Source organism: Notamacropus eugenii, chromosome 5, assembly GCF_028372415.1.
Source record: "Notamacropus eugenii isolate mMacEug1 chromosome 5, mMacEug1.pri_v2, whole genome shotgun sequence".
Taxonomy (NCBI): Eukaryota; Metazoa; Chordata; class Mammalia; order Diprotodontia; family Macropodidae; genus Notamacropus; species Notamacropus eugenii.
The window spans coordinates 149,220,024-149,241,521 of record NC_092876.1 but is presented as its reverse complement, the minus strand read 5'-3'; the positions used below and the strand labels follow the sequence as shown (position 1 = coordinate 149,241,521).

Here is a 21,498-nt window from a genome sequence, read left to right as displayed (position 1 = left end):
ACTTAATCATGCCTACCCCATCTTGACTTTGTGAATTTATCTTTTTTGTTCCCTAGTACTAGACTTTACATTGAATTACATTATTATTTCATCTATTAGATCCAGCCCAATGCTCTAGCCTGTCCAGATTCTTTTGAATTCTGTCCATCTTCCAGTGTGCTAGCTATCCCTTTCAGTTTTGTGTAATCTGAAAATTTGATGAGCATGCCTCCTATGCTTTTATCTAAGTCATTGCTGAAAATGATAAACATCACAGAACCAAAGAAAAATCCCTGGGGTAATAAGCTAGAGAAGTCCTGAGACATTGACATTGAAATAGTAATTACCTTTTTAATTTATTCATCCTGATGCTCTTATTGAAATTAACATGTAACAATATAATGTTTCAAACATGCAAAGACCTAAATTTTTACTGGAAACTTGCTAGTTGGTTTCTGAGAATTCTTGGTAGTATTTTTGGCAAAGCAGATAAATCTATTTAAATGCGTTTTGTGACCACCTATGGGGTGGCTAAGAAATTGGAGAATGTAGTGTAGCATTAGAAATCAGACAGGCCTTCTTGCCATGTTCTCGACTGTATTTACAAAAGAGTCAATTATAACTGTTTCCTGTGAAGTTATAGGACTTGGTGTGACTGGAAGGAAGCCCATCCCAAAATCTGAATAGGAGTGTTTTGGGGGTTTCAACTTAAATCAATAGTTTTCAGCTAGAAAGCTATCTCTTGACAACATCCTCTACATGTGGAGAGGCAGTGTGGTGTAGCTGAGAGAAAACTGGCTTTAGAGTCGGGAAGACCAGGGTCCAAGTGCCCCTCTGGCCTATACTGGCTATCTGACTTTGAGCAAGTCACTTACCCTCTTGGCCACTCTCAAGACTACAACTTTTTGTGGAAGTTTGGGTCCTGCATTGGTAGAAGGAGTTTCCACATCCAAGAATTCCATAGATTTTTAAAATAATAGCCCTTGTCCCTGTCTTTTCCTTACGTAAAACATTGCTCCCCAATAGCTAATAGAGCTGGAGACAAAGTCCCTTTGAAGAATATTCAAAATTATTTAATGACATCAGGAAAAAAAAATAAGCTTTGTTCTTCATATTCTGAAGAGCATTACCAGGATATAGAGAATCAGAAAAAAAAATACTGCTTTCATGAGCAAAACAATTGATTTTCATTGTATTTAGAGAAGATATATATAGAAGGATCTGGAGAGAATAGCAGTTGATCCATCTAGGGTGGCATACTACAGGTTTTCAGTATTAAATTCTTCACAGGAAGGCTTTTGTTTGCTTGTTTTTTTAAGCACAGTCATGGCCCCGATAACCTCTGCATTATTTTACTGTAGGAGACTTTAATTTCTTTTCCATGTTTTTCCTTTTCATCATAAGTAGTGATCAGTTTATGTCCTGAAGCATGAAGTCTACTTAGCAACTGTCATTTTACCCAATCCAAGCAAGTGTAACTACAGCTGTGTTTATTCATAGATGGCTTAGTCTTTTCTGAACAATACCAAGCTAACCCCTACCTCAAATGAGTTTCATACTTGAATTCCATATCATAAAACAATATTTATGGTCTTCATTTTAAAGTTAATGCTTTATAGCTTCAGAAAGTACTTGTGTTTGAGGAAAATAAATTGATTTCTACATCATTTTTAAAAATGTGAATTGATAATATAATACTGTTATGGAGTGATGGTCATTTCTAATAATTTGTAAAGAATGACAGAAAAGAAAAAAATTTCTGAAAATAATTATATGCATATATATGCTTGTGTGCATATTTTACTGTGCATACACATAAATATATGTGACATATATTTAATGTATATACGCATATATCTCATATCTAGTCATTCTTACATATCATGAAACATATCTATTAGATCAGATGTATATGTGTATTTCTCTGTGTTAATACACACATACATATACATTCCAAGAATTACACACAGACGCAGTATATCCCAGATATCTTAAGGCAGTTTTAAGATATTAAGGCATAATTCTAAACTTATGAAACACCATGTATATATCTAGATCTGGACAGATGGAAGGACAAACTGCTTCTGAGCATTTCATCCATTTATAAACAAATCTAACAAGTCCTTCAAAGGAATCATTGGCTCTTCTGATTTTTTTAAATCTTTTATTGGGGACAGGTAGGACCAGATACCATTCCTACCACCCATTCTTCTTTTACTAAATATATAAATACTATGCATATACCTATATAATTATTGGAATATATGTATGTACTTTTATATGTAAATAATCATCCCCTGAAAAACATCCACTAGTTATAGCAATGTTCAGAATAATAAGCTCTTAAAAACAAAAAGATTTATATTTTTAAATACTCAATAACAGTTCTAACGAGTATTCCAAGTTCCTACATCTTCCCGTTTATGCAACTTAACAAGTATATACATTATACATAAATATATATGTGCATATTTGTACACATATACAAACATAGAATACAAGGAGGAAGGATTATTTGTCAGATTATCATATAACATTTTTAAAAAGAACTATAAGTTTGCAGAATTAATCTAGCTAAAATCCATGAAAATGTTAATACATAAGAAATTATATTTTGTAGGCTGTAGTATAATTTTTTACAAATTTAATCACAATTATTACTATATATTATATTCTTCATTCTGACTTTTCTTGGATATATAATGGTTAATGTGTGGTGGAAGATAAAAGCACATCCACGCTCACCTGACATTGTTTTATTCAATAAAATATTTTATCAAGTTATCAAAAGCTAAATAATAATAGCACATGATCTTGTATGGGATCAGGAAGACTCTTGGTCACCTCCTTTATGTCTCACAAAACTCAACCCAGTTGTCCTATATTTAGGCTTTAATGGGGCTTAATTCTCAACCTTAGGATTACGCCAAAGGGGAATATGTGAAACTGACACTCCTTATTAGTTCAGTGATAGTTCCCTAAAGAGAATCATAAATAGAGAAGACTACAACTATTGAAATATTTTCTCGGAAGACATTTGTTATTTCCACGAAGACCTAATTTTATATATATATATATATATATATATATATATACATATATACATATATGTATGTATGTATGTATGTATGTATGTGTGTATATATAAAATCCAGACACTTGAACTATATTCAGAATAGGTCAGTCTTGATATATACTGCCTGCAAATCTTCACTTTCCTGAATTTCTTTAACACTCCCAGATAACCACTGTTAGAAGAAGATTCACTTATTTTAACAATGCATCATACTTAGTTTTGCATCCTAATACTGGTGGCAGCTATATCTTCGATTGCCCTTGGCAATAGACACCAAAAGAGGGAACATAGGGTGTGGCTAGAGAGCTGGTCATGAAGCCCTAATGACCTGGGTGCAGGTTCTACCTTTAACACAATAGAACTCTATGACCCAGAAACAAATTGCTTCACCACTCAGTGTTCTAGGGAATTCTATAAGACTACAAAAAAGATGATGACTTGTATAAGTAGAGGGATTCTGCTCACCTGGAAATTCCTGACATCAATGAAATTACAGGTCCAAGCCCTCTCTACAACAAACACCAATGATGCCTGCATGAGACAGGATGTAGATCAGTATGGCATTTTTTTCATTTGTTGTAAAGTCATTACACTTACATAAGGCAAAGGATTAAAGGATCATAGGATTATAGATCATCTTGTCCACTTATTTCATCTAACAGTTAAAGAAACAGGGCCAAAGAAGGGGAAAAATTACCCAAGATCACAAATACTAAACAGAGCCAGAATTCCAACCCAGCACTCTATCCAAACACTGTATCACCCATACTCATATTAATAACAAGATAAAAATTTGAGAAGTACTTGACATGAGACTCATTTGATTTTTACAACAATCTTTTATGATGTGTATTTGTATTTTCATTTAACAAATGAGGAAACTGAGATTCAAAGAAGTCAAGAGCTCACCGAGGGTCACATAGATAGTAAATAACAGAGGAAAAACTTGAACACAGGTCTTCCTGATTCCAAGTCCAGTACACAACACAAAAACTAAGTTTGACTAGCTTAAAAAGTAGAGACAGTCTCCATAGTTTCCCTTGGTTTAAGTCATATTATGATTTCATAGGACCCACTGCCTAAATTCTCCTTTCCTTCTACCTCAATGGACTGTTCCCATTGGCTTAATCCTGAAAGTGAATCTTAATCCAATTGCAAATTTCAAAACATGGAACAGTTGGTAGTGTTTTGTGAGACTTGAGAAAGCTGGTTGACCAGAATTGAACCTGACTTTGATACAAGACCATGTTCTATTATTGTTTAATTTTGGATATTTCTCCCCTAGGAGGAGGACAGAGGAGAACTAACCAGCTCCAGGACCAAGGTAAGAGGGGAGTTTTCTTTCAAAGGAATGTATATCATCCATTTGAAGGAAACCCCTCCCCCACCTGTCTTGTTTTTTTCCCTCCTTCCTTTGTACATTTTATTTTTAATCCAGTTCCAGAGACCAAGATTAACACCTCTCCATGATGATGATTTCATCATCCAGCTACGGTGTTTACAAAGGGAAAAAAAAACATGCATTTAAATCATATAGGTTTAGAAGTCATTCCTGTCCACATCATCATTTCAAAGTCTTGACCCAATCATATTATAGAGAAGACTAGAATTCTTTTAAAAGTGCTGCCCACACCTCAGAGGGGAAAGAGAAGATTTAACTTATCATTTTTCATTTTCTAAAATTTGACTTATGAATTAGTATATGGAAAGCAATATCAAACTATTAAGAAGATTTAAAACTTTCATTCTTAAGTTGAGTTAAACACTGTAATGATTAATTATATTCATCACTTCATCAAGATGGAATATTATCCTTTATCTATTCGGCATTCTTTACAGACTTAAAAACAATATAACATTAGGCGATAATAGGCTATTATTATTTTTTTTAATCTTTTAACATTTTCATTTAAAGTTTTGAGATCCAAATTCTATCCATCCATCCATCCATCACCTCCTCTCTCCCCAAGATAGTAAACAATCAGATGCAGGTTATACATGTGCAACTAAATAAAACATTTCCATATTAGTCATTTTGTACAGGGAGACTCAAATAAAAGAAAAAATGAAAGAGTGAAAAAACAGCATGTTTCAGTCTGTATTCAATCAATATCAGTTTTGTCTCTGGAGGCAGAATAGATGCTTCATCATTAATCCTTTGGGATTATCTTGGATCATTGTATTGCTGAGACTAGCTAAATCATGCCCAGTTCCTCATCAAGCAATATTGCTATTGCTGAGTACAACATTCTCCTGGTTCTATTCATTTCACTACGCATCAGTTCATGTAAGTCTTTTTTTTTTTTTCTGAAATCATCCTGCTTGTCATTTCTTATAGCAGAATAAGACTCCATTACAATCATATACAACAGTTTATTTAGCTGTTCCCCAAATCATGGGCATCTCTTTGATTTATATAGGCTGTTATTAGTAAATACTTTATATCTTTAAAAGTCATCAGAGAAAATAAGAATCCAGATAGCAAGGAAAAATAAATATTATGTTCCTTATATGTTCCTTTTTAATTGCTTGGTCCACCCTGGCTGCACTCTTTATCTGAATTTGCAGTTTTCTATAGAAGAAAATTGCAACCTTTGATTTAACTGGGACCATTTGATGATTTTAAAGGGCATAAGAACAAGAGAGGCAAGTGGTAAGGAGATAAAAGGATAGCCAAAGGAAAGACTTTAAAAACAGGAAACATAAAAATAGTTTGGAAAGGTCAAACTTCATGTTATTGTACTTTTGTACTATATGTTTGTCATTATTGCCTTTCATGGGCTTATGAAAATACAGCTAATAAAAAACTTGATCCTGAGAAACCCAACTAGCAACATCCAGATCAAGAAAAAGAGAAATGATGGGCCCTAGAAGGAAGAATAATTTAAGAGACTGAGGAGGATATGGTACAGAAAAATTGAAGAATTTTGCCTCAAAAAATCATCACATTTCAAAAACAGAGTTACTGAACCTCATTATTTCTCCAAGTGAATGTTCAGTTGCTGAATAGAGGGTGTTTGTTGTTTTTATTTGAACGGGGAGGGTAATGCCAGGATCTGTGATTGTCTTAGTCTCTTGAGGAAATTTCCTCTGCTAATATATATTAGCAACTCGCTATCTTAGATTTTTTCCTAGAGCGCTGAAAAATTAAATGGCATGCTCACGATAGCTACAGAAGAATGTGCCAGAAAAGCCTAAATGCAGCCACATCTTCTATCCCTGATATCATGCTAATTCATTTTCATATTGTTCAGACTTTTCTTAGAATGTTTCCATAATACTTTTAAAAAATCTTTTAAGCTATGTACATTTTTACTTGATGTGATTCACACTGAACTGGAGTCACAGAAGACATAGCTATAGAAATAAATTTGTGGGTATTTTCCATCCCAGTGGTCCTCAAATGCAAGAGTTTGTTGTTGTTTTAAGGGGAGTGGATTTCGGGAAGATAGTCACTTTTTTTGTAACTTTTATTTTTGTAGATGAATTTAGGTTCTAAGCGAACATTTATTCACATATATTCCCTACCAGCACCAAAATAATATCAGAGCAACAGTTTTCCTAACCTTTTAAAGGACAAAGAAATTACTTTGCTTTATAGAACTACAGTCTAAGCAGACTCAAAAATGACTTCAGTATCTCAGGTGTCTTTCGTTTGTTAATTTCTTAGATTTCTATTGCCATTTTCTCCCAAGAGCATGGATTTAATATTATCACACAGATGTGGTGTAGGTAGCTTAATTTGAATTCTTAATGATGTATTTCATAGTATATAATATATATAGCTCATTAAAGGAAAGATGTTTCAGTGATACTGTAGTGATGATTTCCTGCAACGTGTATCTTAAATTAAAATTAAGTCAATCATTGAAATGAATGCTGTTGAGCATCCAAAGATAGGATCTATTCCATTTGATACTACATTGGAAACAGAATTTCACAGAATGATCAAAACTATCACCTTAAGTAATACCTGATTTCAAATGAGAGCAGATGGCATAAAGAATTTATTAAATTATCTGTTGTGACCACACAGGGAAGCAAGGGAGTTGGAGTTATTTTGTATTTTACCAAAAAGAAACATCTGTGACGTTGAGGATGGAGGGAGAAAAACTTCTTAGCAATTAAAATTGGAACAATTTAAAGTTGGAACTGGCTGCTTCAGGAAATAGTGGCTTTCAGAAGAAGCTAGGTGACCAACTATTAGGTATATTATAATGAAACTTCTCTTTTTTTATATGGTTTCAATTAAATGCCCTGGAATCTCACCCAGTTCTGAGATTCTGTGGTTCTGTGAATTTACCAACTTGTCTTACTTTGATTAAATAAAATATACCTTAGAATATATTTATGTAGTCTGGAGGCATTAACATAACAAATGAGATCAATATTCTAATATTTCTAATAGTTATCATATTCTTTTTATAAAACCCTACATGTAATTGGCGCATAACTGTAATTTTAGATATCCATTCTCATGAGTGACCAAAAGTGACGATGCTAAGCTTGTTGTAAATGATATAATGAAAATATCCGACATGTAGTCTTTAAATAACTTTCTTTTTTTTATTAATTATTTACAAAGTATTTGTTTTGTTTATGAGAGTCACAAATCATTTTAAACCTTGCTTAAAGGAAATAGGTAGACTTTTATCTAAAGAGTAGTCTAAATGCCCAGGAGATTGGTGCCTTAATGAGTGAAATCAATCTTACTCTACTCTGGTGATGAAAATGTGGGCCATGATGCTCTGAAATAGACTATAATCACTGTAAAGATACATTTGGGCTATGAAGATGTCCCTGATCTTAGAAGCCCAGAGTGTTAGAAGTACCAAGCTAAATCTTGACTCCAAATTTTCCTAGCACAGACTCAAACTTCTAATCATTCTATAACCTACCTAATGTCACAGGGATACTTTATGCTATGGATTCTCTGAGGGCAAGACTGACTTCTCAGATAAAATATAAATTAGAGTTTCCCTCCAGATTATATTGAGTTACACTAATATTCCTTGACTAGACTATTTTAAAAAAAAAAAAAAGCTTACTCCATGGTATTATAGTTGATTTAGAATGTCAGGATTTTCTTTTCCCACAGTAACCTCATGATCCTAGACAAACCTCTCCTTTTAGTCTACCAGAAATTCCTCAGGATTGAAAATTGCCATAATGGAAATGAAGAATGTGGAAATATAATTAGTACAGAGGCAAAATGAGAAGCAATGCAGCACAGTGGACGAAGCACTGGGCTCAGAGTTCAGGACAGTCTTGGGTTTAAATCCTGCCTCTGAACATTTACTATCTGAAACTGGGCAAGTCACTTAATTTCTCTAAGTTTCAGGCATCAGCATAGAACCCGTCTACCAAGTTATAGATAAGTTGCAATTTGGACTGGAGAAGGAATTCCCACCAGGAGTTTTCTATGGTGAGGAAATCATAGTTTATCTGTATATTGAAGCTATCCAGATTTCCTGAATCTTGAAATATTGCTCTCTTTTCCGTCTTTCCAGTCTCACTTCCTATTATTTCCCAATTCACTGTAGCAGAAACCACACAGAAAAATCTGATTAGAGTTAGAACAGCCACCACAAAGAATTCCCCACTCAACGGAGGTTATTCTCCCTGCTAAAATGTCCCACAGCCAACCTTCCAGGTTCATACAGCTCTATATGATGTCTTGAGACCACAGAAGGCAGTTAGAGCTAATGAAGTAACTCAAGTCTTTAAGGTGACACGATGCACTCTCAAGGGAAAGAAACTGTGTCATCATCTATGATAAGATAGGCTGAAAATCTTTAAAGGAAATAGATTTAGAATTCTTAGACTGTAACTAATTTATGATCAAAAGAGAAAAATTATTGTATTATGTACAAGCCTTTCAATAAGTCATAATTTTCCAACAATATGAGCTTCTTAATCCTACAGCTTCTTTTAAAAAGCTGCTTGGTTCATGTGTTAGTTTTTATATATATATATGTATGTATGTATGTATGTATGTATAGATGTGAGATAAGGACATACCACCTTTACTTTCATAGAGGACCTGTTTCCTTTACCATATTTCCTCAATATGTATTCTTTTTCCAGAGTAAATCTGAGTCAAAAGCCAGGGTTAGGTGAAACCATATCATACATAGTAAGTTATAAAAATTATATTAGCAGGAACTAAGTGGCTCAGTGAATAAAGCACTGGGCCTGCAGTCTGGAAGACCTGAGTTCAAATTCAGCCTCAGACTCCTACTAGCTGTGTGATCGTAGGCAAATCATTTAACCTTTCTTTGCCTCAGTTTCCTGAACTGTAAAATAGAGATAATAATACCACTTACTTCCCAGGGTTGTTTTGAGGATGAAATGAGATATTTGCTAAGTGCTCAGAACAATGCCTGGCACACAGTAGGCAGTATATAAATATTGTAGTTGCAGTTCCGTCATTTTAGTCATATCTAACTCTTTGTGACCCCATTTGGCATTTTCTTGGCAAAGATCCTCGAGTGGTTTGCCACTTCCATCTCCAATTCATTTTACAGATGAGGAACTAAAGCAAACAGAGTTAAGTGACTTGCCCAGGGTCACACAGTTAGTAAATGTCCAAGGACAGATTTGAACTCAGGGAGATGAATCTTCTTGATTTCAGGCCTAGCACTCATCTTATTAAAATATTATGGTCATATAAATATTAAAATAATATATATAATAATGTTTTAAAATCATGCCCACATAAATATTAGCTATTATTAACAGTGTATAGCTAGCCACTAAAAAATCTGAAATCTTAAACAACAGAATTTTATAAAATATATAATTCTTAATTTCAGGAAATTTATAAGGAAATATCCTAGAATAGCAATGATGTCTCAACTGCTCATTTCCATTTAATTAAATCCAAAGGGAACCAGGCCATGAATTCAGGTAGCATTTAGTAAATTATTGTTAATGAGAAATTAGGGGGAGGGGATTTTAAATTAGAAATTAATTCAACTTTGCCTAAAACTGAAATGATATAATGATAGAAAATATTTTTTCAAAAGCTGCTTTTTAATTGACAAATTTCAGTCTGAATTTAGTTTTTAAAATACCACATCTAGCTCCTGTATCTGAGCGAATATTCAAGGTTATAAATGTCAGCCTTACCCTCTGATTCATAACAAGCTTTCTTTGAATTTTATCACAGCATGTTCTTTTTGTTATCTCATATTTTATTTCTATCTGTATAAACAAAGCAAAAAGCATCCCCTTTTTTTAACTACCCATGTTGTCTATGAAATACTTTTCCTTGAGTGTTTTGTTTAGGAAATGTGAAATTGTTAACTATTACCTTGTTTTAACAGTTCTGAAAGAACAGTTAACATCAGTAGACTTTTTATGTCTCTCTTACCAACATTTAATGGAAAGTTTTGATATTTTTTTTGTGCCTTACAAATTTCCTCCTGACAGGCTTTTCATCTGTTGAGTACTTTTGTCTCTCCAAAACAGCCTAAGTGCTGTAATGGTACGATTGCCCCTTTAAGTATACCACCTCTTTCTTTTGCTTCAATACAGCCTTTAGGAGTACTGGGTTCTGTGTAAGTTCACAACTTAACTTGACTAATTATATTGAATACCTACTATATGAATGGCACCACACTAGATACCAAGGAATTTACAGTCCTGTAAATGGGAGAGACAAGGTATGTACAAAAGAAAGCATTAAATCACAGTGAAAGGCAGTGTGTAACCAGGAACCAAAATGACATAGAAAATGAATTATAATACTTGGAGATAGGATGAATTATTAGAACCTGGAGCAATTGAGAAAGATCTCTTGGAGAATTTGGAGATTAGGCAGACCCCATAAGGACAGAAAGGCTTTGTTTAAGTAAAGAAAGAAAACAGCTTACTAGCTAAGAAGAACAACAAGGGACTGAACTGGGAATTAAACCAAGTGTATACAGTTGGAAACATAGGAGATGTTCCTGGCTGGAACAGCAAGTTCATACCAGGGACTGGAGGAAGTTAAGTTTGGATAAGTAGGATAAGACCTAATTGGAGAAAAGCTTGAGCACCACCCTGAGGAACAGGCCTGGAGATCAGGAGAGCAGTATCCTGTTCTTGACTCTGTCACTGATTAGTGGAATAAACCTTGAGGATGTTATCTCTAGGCATAGCTTGGACAACAGAGCATCACTGGAAATAAATACATGAATAAGAAGATAACACTACAAAATCAATAGCTTATCCTGCTCTTATTCATGTACTAAATCACATGATCAAACTGAATGCTGTTCTCCTAATTCATCCCACTCTCCTCCCTCCATACCTTCATTCATACTATCCTTATTTCTAAAATGAAACTCCTCCAAACTTCCACCATTTGAAATGCCATCCATCCTTTAATACCTAACTCCAATGCTACCACTTCTATGAGACTTTCCCTGATTGTCCCAGCTCAAAACTATCTCTTTCTCCTTAGATCACATATAAGACTTTCTTTGTATTTCTGCTAAAAACTTATCAGATTCTGTTTTTTATTATAGTCATTTTTGAGCTTACCTCAGGATCTCTTATAGATTGAGTTTCCTGAAGGCAGCACCATGTCTTATTCATCTTTATATCCTCATTACCTAGCACAGTGCCTTGCACATAATACACGTTACAAATATTTTTCAGCTGAATTAAGTTATAGAAAAATAAATCTGGCATTGGCCTACTTGGTGAGAGATGGAAGCACAGAGAACTATTTTGAGACTCCTGTAATCCATTCATAAGGTGATGAGATAGGAAATGGCAAGGAAGGGGCAGATTCAATAGACATTCGAAAGGATAAAAACACTTGATGATTCATTGAAAATCATGAATTAAGAAGGAAAAGTAAAAAATAATAGGTTTTCAGTTTGGGTAAATGGTGATGTTAAGGGGGAAAAATATTAAAGAAATGAATATGAGTGAATTATGGAAGAGGATTAAGAATGGAACAGGTTCAAGTTTTGACTGTATTGATCTTTGAAATGACGGTGAAGTTGATATATTTAAGGTGATATATTTCCTTTACACAGTTGAAGATATATGACTGAAGCCAAGATGTGAAATCAAGGCCAGCAACAAAAAGTGAAGATTGATTGGTGGTATTCACTTCCAACCAACCTTTAAAGTTAAGAAGCTGTAGTAGTGGCAACAATGGTAGCAGTCATAGTTGTAGTATTGTAACTTCTCTGCTTCTTCCAAGTGAGATTTAGAAATCATATAGTCTGAACTCTTCTGCTGTTCTTGGAGGTGGTATTACTTCCATAAAACAATATTTCTGGCATTTTAGTAATTAAGCCTTCTTTGAATGGAATCTAAGCTGTATCTATTTATTTTTTATAGAATACTATTTCGTGTAGTATTTGTTGATACCTCACATTTTTGACTAATGGAGAAATATGTGACGCTGTACAATAGTGACTCGTTAATAATCACTCATAAGATACTTGCTATTGCTTTGAGTGAAATATAAATATACCTCTTTCGACTTAGCCATTCAGAAGGTATCAGGAGGAATGTCACTGAAATACTCCTATCAAGAAGTAGCCAAACTGTCAATGCAGGGTTTAAGAGTGAATCTAATAGTTACATGTTTTCCAAAGGTTTACTAAAATGCAGTGCTCCATCTAGAATCAAAGTTATCTATGCCTCTTGGCTATGTGGTCTTGAGGGATAGGAGTAGGGTAGGGAGACAATAATCCTACTCATGAGAAATAGTACATGTGGCTAACTTGCACATTAATTAGTCTTTCATTTCTAAAGGTTAAGCTGGGAAGTGGGCTCCATCAAAAAAAAAAAAAAAAAAGCAACCAGAATCTGGATTTTAAATAGATAGGAAGACATGTCAGCAGATACCATAAGGTAGTACTATAGTAGGAAAAGCACCAGACTTGGAGGTCAGAGACCTGGCTTCTAGCCTTGGCTCTGTCACTAACAAGTCTCATAATCTTGAGGAAGTCACTCCATGGACTTCACTTGCCTCACATGAGAGTTTTTAGCTAGATGACACTTTAGAGATTAAATTTCCCAGCTTCTGTATTCTGAGTCCATAATTTTAAGTTGAGCAGCAATATGGTAAAGTAGACAGTGAGTAGAATTTGGAGTCAGGAAAACCTGGGTTTAAGGGCCATCTCTGAAATGTGGATGTGTGACCCTGGACAGGTTGCTTATCCTCTCTCTATTCCCAAGAAACTCTCTGAGATTCTAAGTTGCAGAGTCATTGCTGACCTACATTGGAAGTGAATTCCTCACAGAGTTCACTGTGACAAGGAAATAAGAGGCCTGGTAAAGATAAGGATGATAGATAGATAGATAGATAGATAGATAGATAGATAGATAGATAGATAGATAGATAGATAGATAGATTAGATAGATAGATAGATAGATAGATAGATAGATAGATAGATAGATAGATAGATAGATAGATAGATAGATAGATAGATGATAGATGATAGATGATAGATAAATGGACAAATGGATGGATGGATAGATGAATGAATGAATGAATAAGTGAGATATGTCAGAAGTCACATTCAAAGTAAAGGAGATGTGCTGGAAGAGGCAAGCCTCATAAGTCTAAGTAATCAAAGACTCTGGATTCCTAGAGGGAGTACAGATAGTAGGTACTAGAGGACCAGGCACAGTGAATCAAGTATCCAGGTAGAGTTGTGGGGGAAAGAGTCAGGATCTAAGTGAGGGGACTGGATAATAGGCATTATATACATTAAGTGTTGAGGGATTGTGAGAAAGAGCCACAAAGGACTGGGACCAAGAGTTGAGCTAAGACAATGAGGTCACATAGCTAACATAGCATGTAGAGATAATGACCAGAAAACCAGTTCACATAGAAAGAAGACATGAAATAATTATAAGTCCTAAGAACCAGGTTAAGGTCAGAATCTGTAGATGATGTAAGTAGAGTTAGAATCTGAGTAATTAGGCCAAAAATGGCATCAAAGCAACCAAGTAACACAGTGAATAAAGGCACAGGTATTGTTAGGGTATAATATCAGAGTTTAGAGTGAACACAACGAATTGCATCCATTTATCCCTGAAGCTGAAAAGTAGCACAAAAGGCAATGTCTGGCAATCAGAAGAGCATGGATTTGGAGATCAAAGGCTAGGTCTTTGTCCTGGCTGCCTCATTAATACCTTTGTGACCTTGGGCAAATCACAGTTGCTCAGCACCTAAGTTTACTCATTTACAAAATGAAAGGGATGAACTCTATGGTCCCTTCTAGCTCTAAATCTGTAATTGATATCCCAACATCTAGAACATTTGGACCCATTCATGCAGCAGCATACCCAGAGCAAGACTGTTTATTCCGGGCTGGAAAGTATTGATTTTTCTCCTGATTTTTAAGTAACCTCCCTAGGATAGGCAGAAAAGATTTAGGAAATGTATGCTTCTCTACCAGATTTGTGCTTCTCCCCAAGTGGAAGCAGTGTTTTGCAATATCAGTGGTTGCAAAGAAGTCTAGTTTCTCCAGAGAGTCCTTATAGCTTCCATATAAAAGGCAGCAGCAATCCAATCAATCAATCATTGAGCATGCCTACCAAGTGTATATACATTTATATTATATGCATATATGTGTATAATGTTAGTTGATTTGAACTGAATTGAAAAATCAAGAATGGATTTTAGAGCAAGGGCTTTGGGACTGTACAATCAAGCCTGATAGTAAGTCAATGACCTTTTGAAGCTGGAGCTCCTAAGGCCCAACAGGTCTCCAGAATGTGAATGGACTTGAGCCCATAAACAAAAATAAATTTGGTAGGCAAAGGAAAGGAGACAGAGCAATTCCTAACACCTCCCCACTGGCAGCCCAAATTGAATGTTCCACTTAAAGCACTTCAAGTTAGACTTACCCACAGGGAAAACATCAATTATTTCCATTTATTTGAGAGTATGGTTTTAAAACATCTGATTTGGCTGAGACAATGAGTTATTCATGTAAGAACTAGAAGTTGTACAACATAACAAACATGGGGATTTTACAGGAAAAGCTTGGAAAAAACACTTGTCCCTCTGAAAATTGAGATACTCAGGTTCCTCCCATCATCTTCTGTTCTACAGATGGGCATGCTGACTACTTTTAAATATGAATCATAATCAGTCCTTCTGAGCAAACACCTCAGTAGAATCCATTTACTCAAGTAGGAATTAACAATGCAAATATGGAGGAAAATATAACCTAAAAGCAGCTGAAAGTGAATATAGCATTTGTTCACCTTTTACAATCCCCCTTGACACAGTTGGATTATGGAGCAAATAAAAGAAGCATGTAGAAATCACAGACTTAATTGCTAATGCACCATACAGAGACCCAAGTAAAGAGACTAAATCCTTCTTTAATAAAAAGGTTTTCAAATTATCTTTATTTTAATTCTTTTCCATTTTCCATTTAATCTGAGTTTGATTCTTCCCATCAAGAAACAAGTGTCCCCTCTCTTTTTGCATCTGAACTACTGATCATTCCTCAGAATTGGCTTTAGCCCCATTAGGTTACCTGTAGCACTGTTGCTATATGAACTAAATTGAAGAAGAGCTTAATTTCTTTTCCACCAGCTACATCCAAATGGCTACAGAGCAGTTTAGACCCAGTCCCAACTTTCTGAATGGTCTCTCAAAAGCCACTGAGGCAGATAAAGGCATGGGTGTTTGTCTGTTGGAAGGGATAAATTGGGAGAGAAAGTAATAACAAAGCTCTAAGTTAAATTGAAAACTTAGTGGAGCATTGATCATGCTGAGAAATAGTTACTTTTCTGGACCTTAAAAGCGAATAAAAGACTAAAACTGTGAACTGAACTGCTTATCTTGAGGGCTGAGTAGACTACTAAATTTTGCTTTTTATCATTTAAAAGGGTAAGTCCTATACTTTTATTTACTTTTCCACATTCTCCTGGTTGATATGAATAGTAATCTCTCTTAGTTACGCATCCATGGACTTTATATTAAGTGCAGGGGAATATCTTGGGCACTCCTTTTCTATAGTAGCGTGCTGACCACACATCTTTTGAGATGTACATCTGGGTATACAAGCTGGCTGGGTGACCAAAGATAAGTCACTTGGTGACTTAGTGCCATAGGCTATTCTCAAAGACTAGTCATAGATCAGACAAAAAGCTTTACCAGAATTTCCACACTGATTGTCTCACAGGTTTAGAGTAAAACAAAACTTAAAAAAATTTAAACAGCTGAAAGAAAATATGATACATCTGCTCCTCCCTCCTGATTAATCTGACTTTTTTGAAATAAGCAACACTTTAAGTGAAATGAAAATGAGTAATTTGCAAAACTTGTATCAATACCAATTGTACAACAATCATTTAAATAGCTTTAAATTGAGTATAGTATAGGTTCTCAAGGTCATTACTAACTAAATAGAAAGCATGTTTTTACTGAGTACATTTTTCCAGGTAATACTTATATTTGTTTCACAGTGAATCTAGACTTCTATTAAACGACCATGGCTCAACAGCCTATTGAAAACAGTATTCCCTAGAATCTAACTAAGCCCTTGGAATTTTAGTTAGCTGTTAGAAAGCTATGAGAAACAGGTTTTTGCTAGAATAATGTAAGAAAGACCTGATTGCATTTTTTAAAATTCCTAAATAAATATAAAAATAAAAAGCTCCTGAGAATTTCTAGGACCTCGTAGATTAAGGACTCATGTAATTCTGTTACCCTAATTTGGGAAACCAAAGGCCTTGTCCATGAATATGTACTCATACGTTAAAATGTATGAGACAGACTGATTCTAAACCATTTTCAAGTGGATGCAGCCAAAGGCAAGAGAAATATGTGATGTATGAAAAGGTATACCTCCTTTCCTTTTGTGCTGTTGAAAGATGTAGCAATTTCCTGAAGCAGATCTTTTAATTCTTTATGAAAAGACCTATAATTTGATCTAAATACTTGAATAGGCCTCTCTCCTAGACCAATTAATTGCTCTGCTTTTCATCATCCTGCTATACCAAACTCTTCACCTTCAAAAAATAAGATATCTTTTGAAAAAAAAACTTCCTATCTCAAGCATCCACTACTCTGCAAAAGTTGGATGACAAACCCCAATGCCAAGCTTAGTGCCCTGTGCCTATGAATCATACACACAGCCAGAAAAGGTGGCCATAATGACACTGTTATGAGGTAGGGAAGATACGATCTAGGTTGTATGACATTCCTTGGACACTATCAAACATCAGAAGTTTACTTCCATTTTATAAGGAAAAGAGGGAAGGCACATATTTTATCTAGCACAAAAGAATCTCTAGAACTATTTGGCACACATAGTAAACATTTTAGTAGCTCATAATTATACTTTGTAGGTAGTCTGATGAATAGAGCAGTAGGCTAAAAACAAAGAAACTTTGTCTATGCGCAATTTACCATATTACCTTAAGCAATTCATTCATTAGTCCTTTATATGCTTCACTTTCTCAGCCTCTCCTATAGCAATAAAATGTGACTTCGTCTCTCTCTCTCTCTCTGTCTCTGTCTCTCTGTCTGTCTCTGTCTGTCTCTCTCTCACACACACACCTACCTCTTTATATAGTTGTGAGGATGAACAAGCATCAAGTACTTGTTAAGTACTCATTACATACCAGGCACTGATAAAATTATAAATACTTTGGATCAGAGAAATAAGTAATATTGGATCCATACAGGAAAAAATCATGAAAGAAAATATTATAGCATCCTGCCATATGAAAATATAACAAAATAATTACTCACATTTATATTACCCTTATTTGTACTCTTTGTAGAAATGAGACTTTAAAAATTCCCAAATAATAAAGTGACATCAAACCATAATTCCACAAATGCAGCGGCACCCTCTGTATTGACACAATTCCAGTGGAAGGTTTATAACAACCTTTCTAATGCTGGGTAAAACTAGCTGTATTGTCTTGAACTTTCAGAAGACAGGAAGAAATATGGGTTGAGTACCTAGGGTAACTTTTCAGTGACAGAAATGGTTCTCCTCCTGTATCCCTATTTAAGTGGACTTCGTTTATAGCTCGCGCTGTTGCTCTTACCTTATTCTCTGCTGGCTAGTACTTTTAACCTAAAAGTACTATTGTACTATAGTACAGCCTATTGAGGGAAATGACTTTGCATCGCCTTTAAGCTCTTTTTGGTCATTCTTGTTATGACATACAGGTGGTATGTTCTTTAAAAATAAAAAGACTCTCATGCCAAAGACTTTATATCACAATCCATACAAGCAAACCAGACAAATATTAAGCATACAAAAAGAGACTTTGGTAATGAAAATGAGTGTCATTAAGAAGACTCCATCTTTTTGTCATCATTATTTCTTCTGACTGAATCACTTCACGTAGATAGTGAACAAAGCAATCAGTGTGGTAATCTTTTTGTTTTGGTTTGACATCAAGCAAACTTTCAAAATTGGACAAAACTGACAGGTAACAATCACGAGATGGTTTAACACCATCAAATAAATGCAGTGGTTGCTGCCAGTTGGTATAAGGATAAGCCTATAGTCTCTCTAATATAAGCACATCATAGTAGTTAATGGTGAACTGGGTAATGATTTATTTTCCTATGTTAACTTGTGAACCAAGAAATAGAAATAGCAGTGTGAAACTAAACCATTTTTACATGGCCTAATAGATGTTGTAAGAAAGACAATGTCTGAGAGCTTTTCAAACAATTACCTTCATTGAAAGCATTTTTTTCTTCTCCATTCCTTTATTTTTTCATTTTCTTTTATTTTGCTGTGAAACCGTCTATGGATATGGCTAATAACCCTGTTAAATAACCCTCTCATAAGATGACTTTACTTTCATAAAAGACTTTCTACTAAGGAATATATAAAACAATTACAAGCCCATCCACTATTAAGTTTATTTTAATATGCTGTGTCTAATCTTAAAACAAAATGTGCTATTTTGAAAAGTTACTTTTCTTTCTAAGGATTAAATTTCACAAAGATATAACTTTCAGGCTATTTAAACAAATTTTGCCTAATATTTACACATAATAACAAATTAAAATAACTCCATTGACTCCCCAAGAGAGATTTTATTTTGTTTTTTAAATAGCTAGTACATTTTACCCTGGATTATCAGCTATTCCTATGCTTGAATTTGATTATTCTTGCTGAGATGTATTTAGAAATGGACCATTGGTGCTTTGCTCCAGGGCTATGAATTTAGAGGACCACTTCTGGTCCTTAGGTAGCAAAGAAACAAGAGAACTTGAAACCTAGTTAGCAAGAATAATTGCTAAAATTGGTGGACTAACACAAGCGCTTCCACTGTCCCAATCTGTCCCATCAGTAAACCTCACACTAAGCCAAACATCTTCATGCTGCTTGCCCTGCATGTGATTTCTGGTAGTTGTCCTGGGCACAACTATTTCTAATTATGACTCTGTTTTCTAGTGACCACAATGATACCCTCGTATTGTCCACTTTAGAGAAGCCCATTTAACTCCTTAAGGGCTCTCATATAACACGGATTTAGGTAAACTCAATTACTCTCATTTGTACTGCGTAAATGTTCCCATAGGGGCTAAATGAGTGCCTCTGAAAGTGAACATTTTAACCTGGAAAAATATTTGCAAACCAGGTGCATCCAGTCAATGTAACAGCTAGAAATATAAAACTAATTAAAATATTAAAAAGAGATTTTAGGGAAAAAATTTAAATAATGCATCTACTAAAATACATAAATCAACTTATCAAATTAATTATATTTCCAAATCTAATTGAAATATTGTTCAAATACCAATTATAATCACACTTAGATAGTATTACCTTTTCAGTTCCTATGGAATTTTTCAGCACTCAATATTTATTGAATTATCATAAAACCGAGAGAGGCAGTGTGAAGTTCATGAATAGAGGAATTGGAGTAAAAAAAGACCAGGGTTCAAGTCCTGTCTCTAATACATAACTATGTGACTACGGACAAGTCACTTAACCTCTCAGTGTCCTAGACAAATTCTCCAAGACTGAGTTGCAGGTGAGCTGCAGATCTGCATTGGTGAAGAAAGTTTCTCCAGTGGGAATTCTCTATACCAATGAAATCAGACATCTGACTAAAACAGTAGAGTCAGATATTTCCAAGGTTGAAACTACTCTGTGGTTTTAAGTGAAATTTCATTAAATGAGCCCCCTAGTGGCTTAAAAGACTTCTTTCTAGTATATCTAATTTAAAACTAGGATAACAGAAAAATAAGACCCACTAAACATTTTTAATATTATTTATTTAATGTATATGATAGTACAATAGAAGAATTAAAAATATTTTCACTTACCTACTTATGTTTTTTAAATACAGTTATTAGTCTTCTAGACAAAATTTAAGACTTATTATCTCTATCCATAGTAACTGTTCTCTTATAGACTCAAATCTGGAGAAAACCTCCTCAGGGCATGTGTTCTATACAAGGGATAGATTAAAATGAAGGCATGACTTCCTGAGGTGTAATTATTTAGTTAAAACAACCAAAATGTATACATGATCCTCTTTTCTAAATAGCAAGCAATGACTTTAACAATCAAAATGGAATTGAGACCTTCTCCCTAAGGCCTGACTTCCTATCTACCTCCATCAAAACCTACAAAGCTGAACCAGAGCATGGAGCTACAAATCTTACAGGCCCCCTCCCCAAAACAAGGCAGAAACTCTGTGCTCAATTGAACTGTGTGGTATGGAGGGTATACAAGAAGTCGGTACATGAAGATTTGCTAGCATTCTCCTTTAGGGAATGAAATGCAACCTGGAACAATATTTACCTACCTTTAAATGCTGACCTTCTGCAAGAATCCAAAACATAGTCCCTTAAATCCCAGTTTATCTGTGTTTTGCCAAAATTTCCATCTAATCAGTCATCAGCACAAACTATCTGTCTTAAGGAAGAGCTATAAAAGGAAAGCTACCAAATACCACAGGCATATTTATCCCATTTGAAAATAAGCAAAATAATACAGACTTCTGATCTGGATTGCAGTGGAGGGGGTTGTAATATGGTAATGAGAGGTTTATTTACCGTGTGGGAGAAGCTTATAAAAGAGCTTAAATCCTCATTCCTTCTAACATCTTAACAGCTGTGCAGTTTCTTACAAAATATGTTTTATCGTTTCAAGAAATGCTGTTAACCTCGCAGTTTTAAAACTGAATGAACAAGGCCTCTTGGACAAATTGAAAAACAAATGGTGGTACGACAAAGGAGAATGTGGCAGCGGGGGAGGTGACTCCAAGGTTAGCCTCAATGTCACCAAAGCGGGTAAACAGTATGTAAAGTAATTGGTGCATCTGCTGGGGTCCTTCCTTCTGGCCTGAGACTAGTGATGCCTACCAGGATTGCTGGTAAAAGCTCTTCATGTTCTATAGTACGCAATTACTGTCAAAGCAAAAATATTCGCATCTGTTGTCAATTTCAGAAATTAATCCTACCTAATTGGAATTTT

At 34.7% G+C, this 21,498-nt stretch overlaps 1 protein-coding gene across 4 annotated transcripts in view; it reads left to right on the top strand.

Moving 5' to 3' along the window:
- GRIA4 (glutamate ionotropic receptor AMPA type subunit 4) overlaps positions 1–21,498 on the top strand; it is a 456,325-nt gene that overhangs the window by 419,269 nt on the left and 15,558 nt on the right. For 2 of the 4 annotated variants that reach the window (XR_011967457.1, XM_072611222.1), the window contains exon 15: positions 21,175–21,289. The exons of 1 other annotated variant lie outside the window; for it this stretch is intronic. Coding sequence is in view for 2 of the 3 variants with exons in the window: in XM_072611222.1 (XP_072467323.1) it covers positions 21,175–21,289 (115 nt within the window). In the remaining variant the exon portion in view is untranslated. Of the gene's footprint in view, positions 1–4,340; positions 18,492–21,174; positions 21,290–21,498 lie in introns of those variants that run through there. One more of the 4 variants, XM_072611223.1, reaches the window with a different exon arrangement.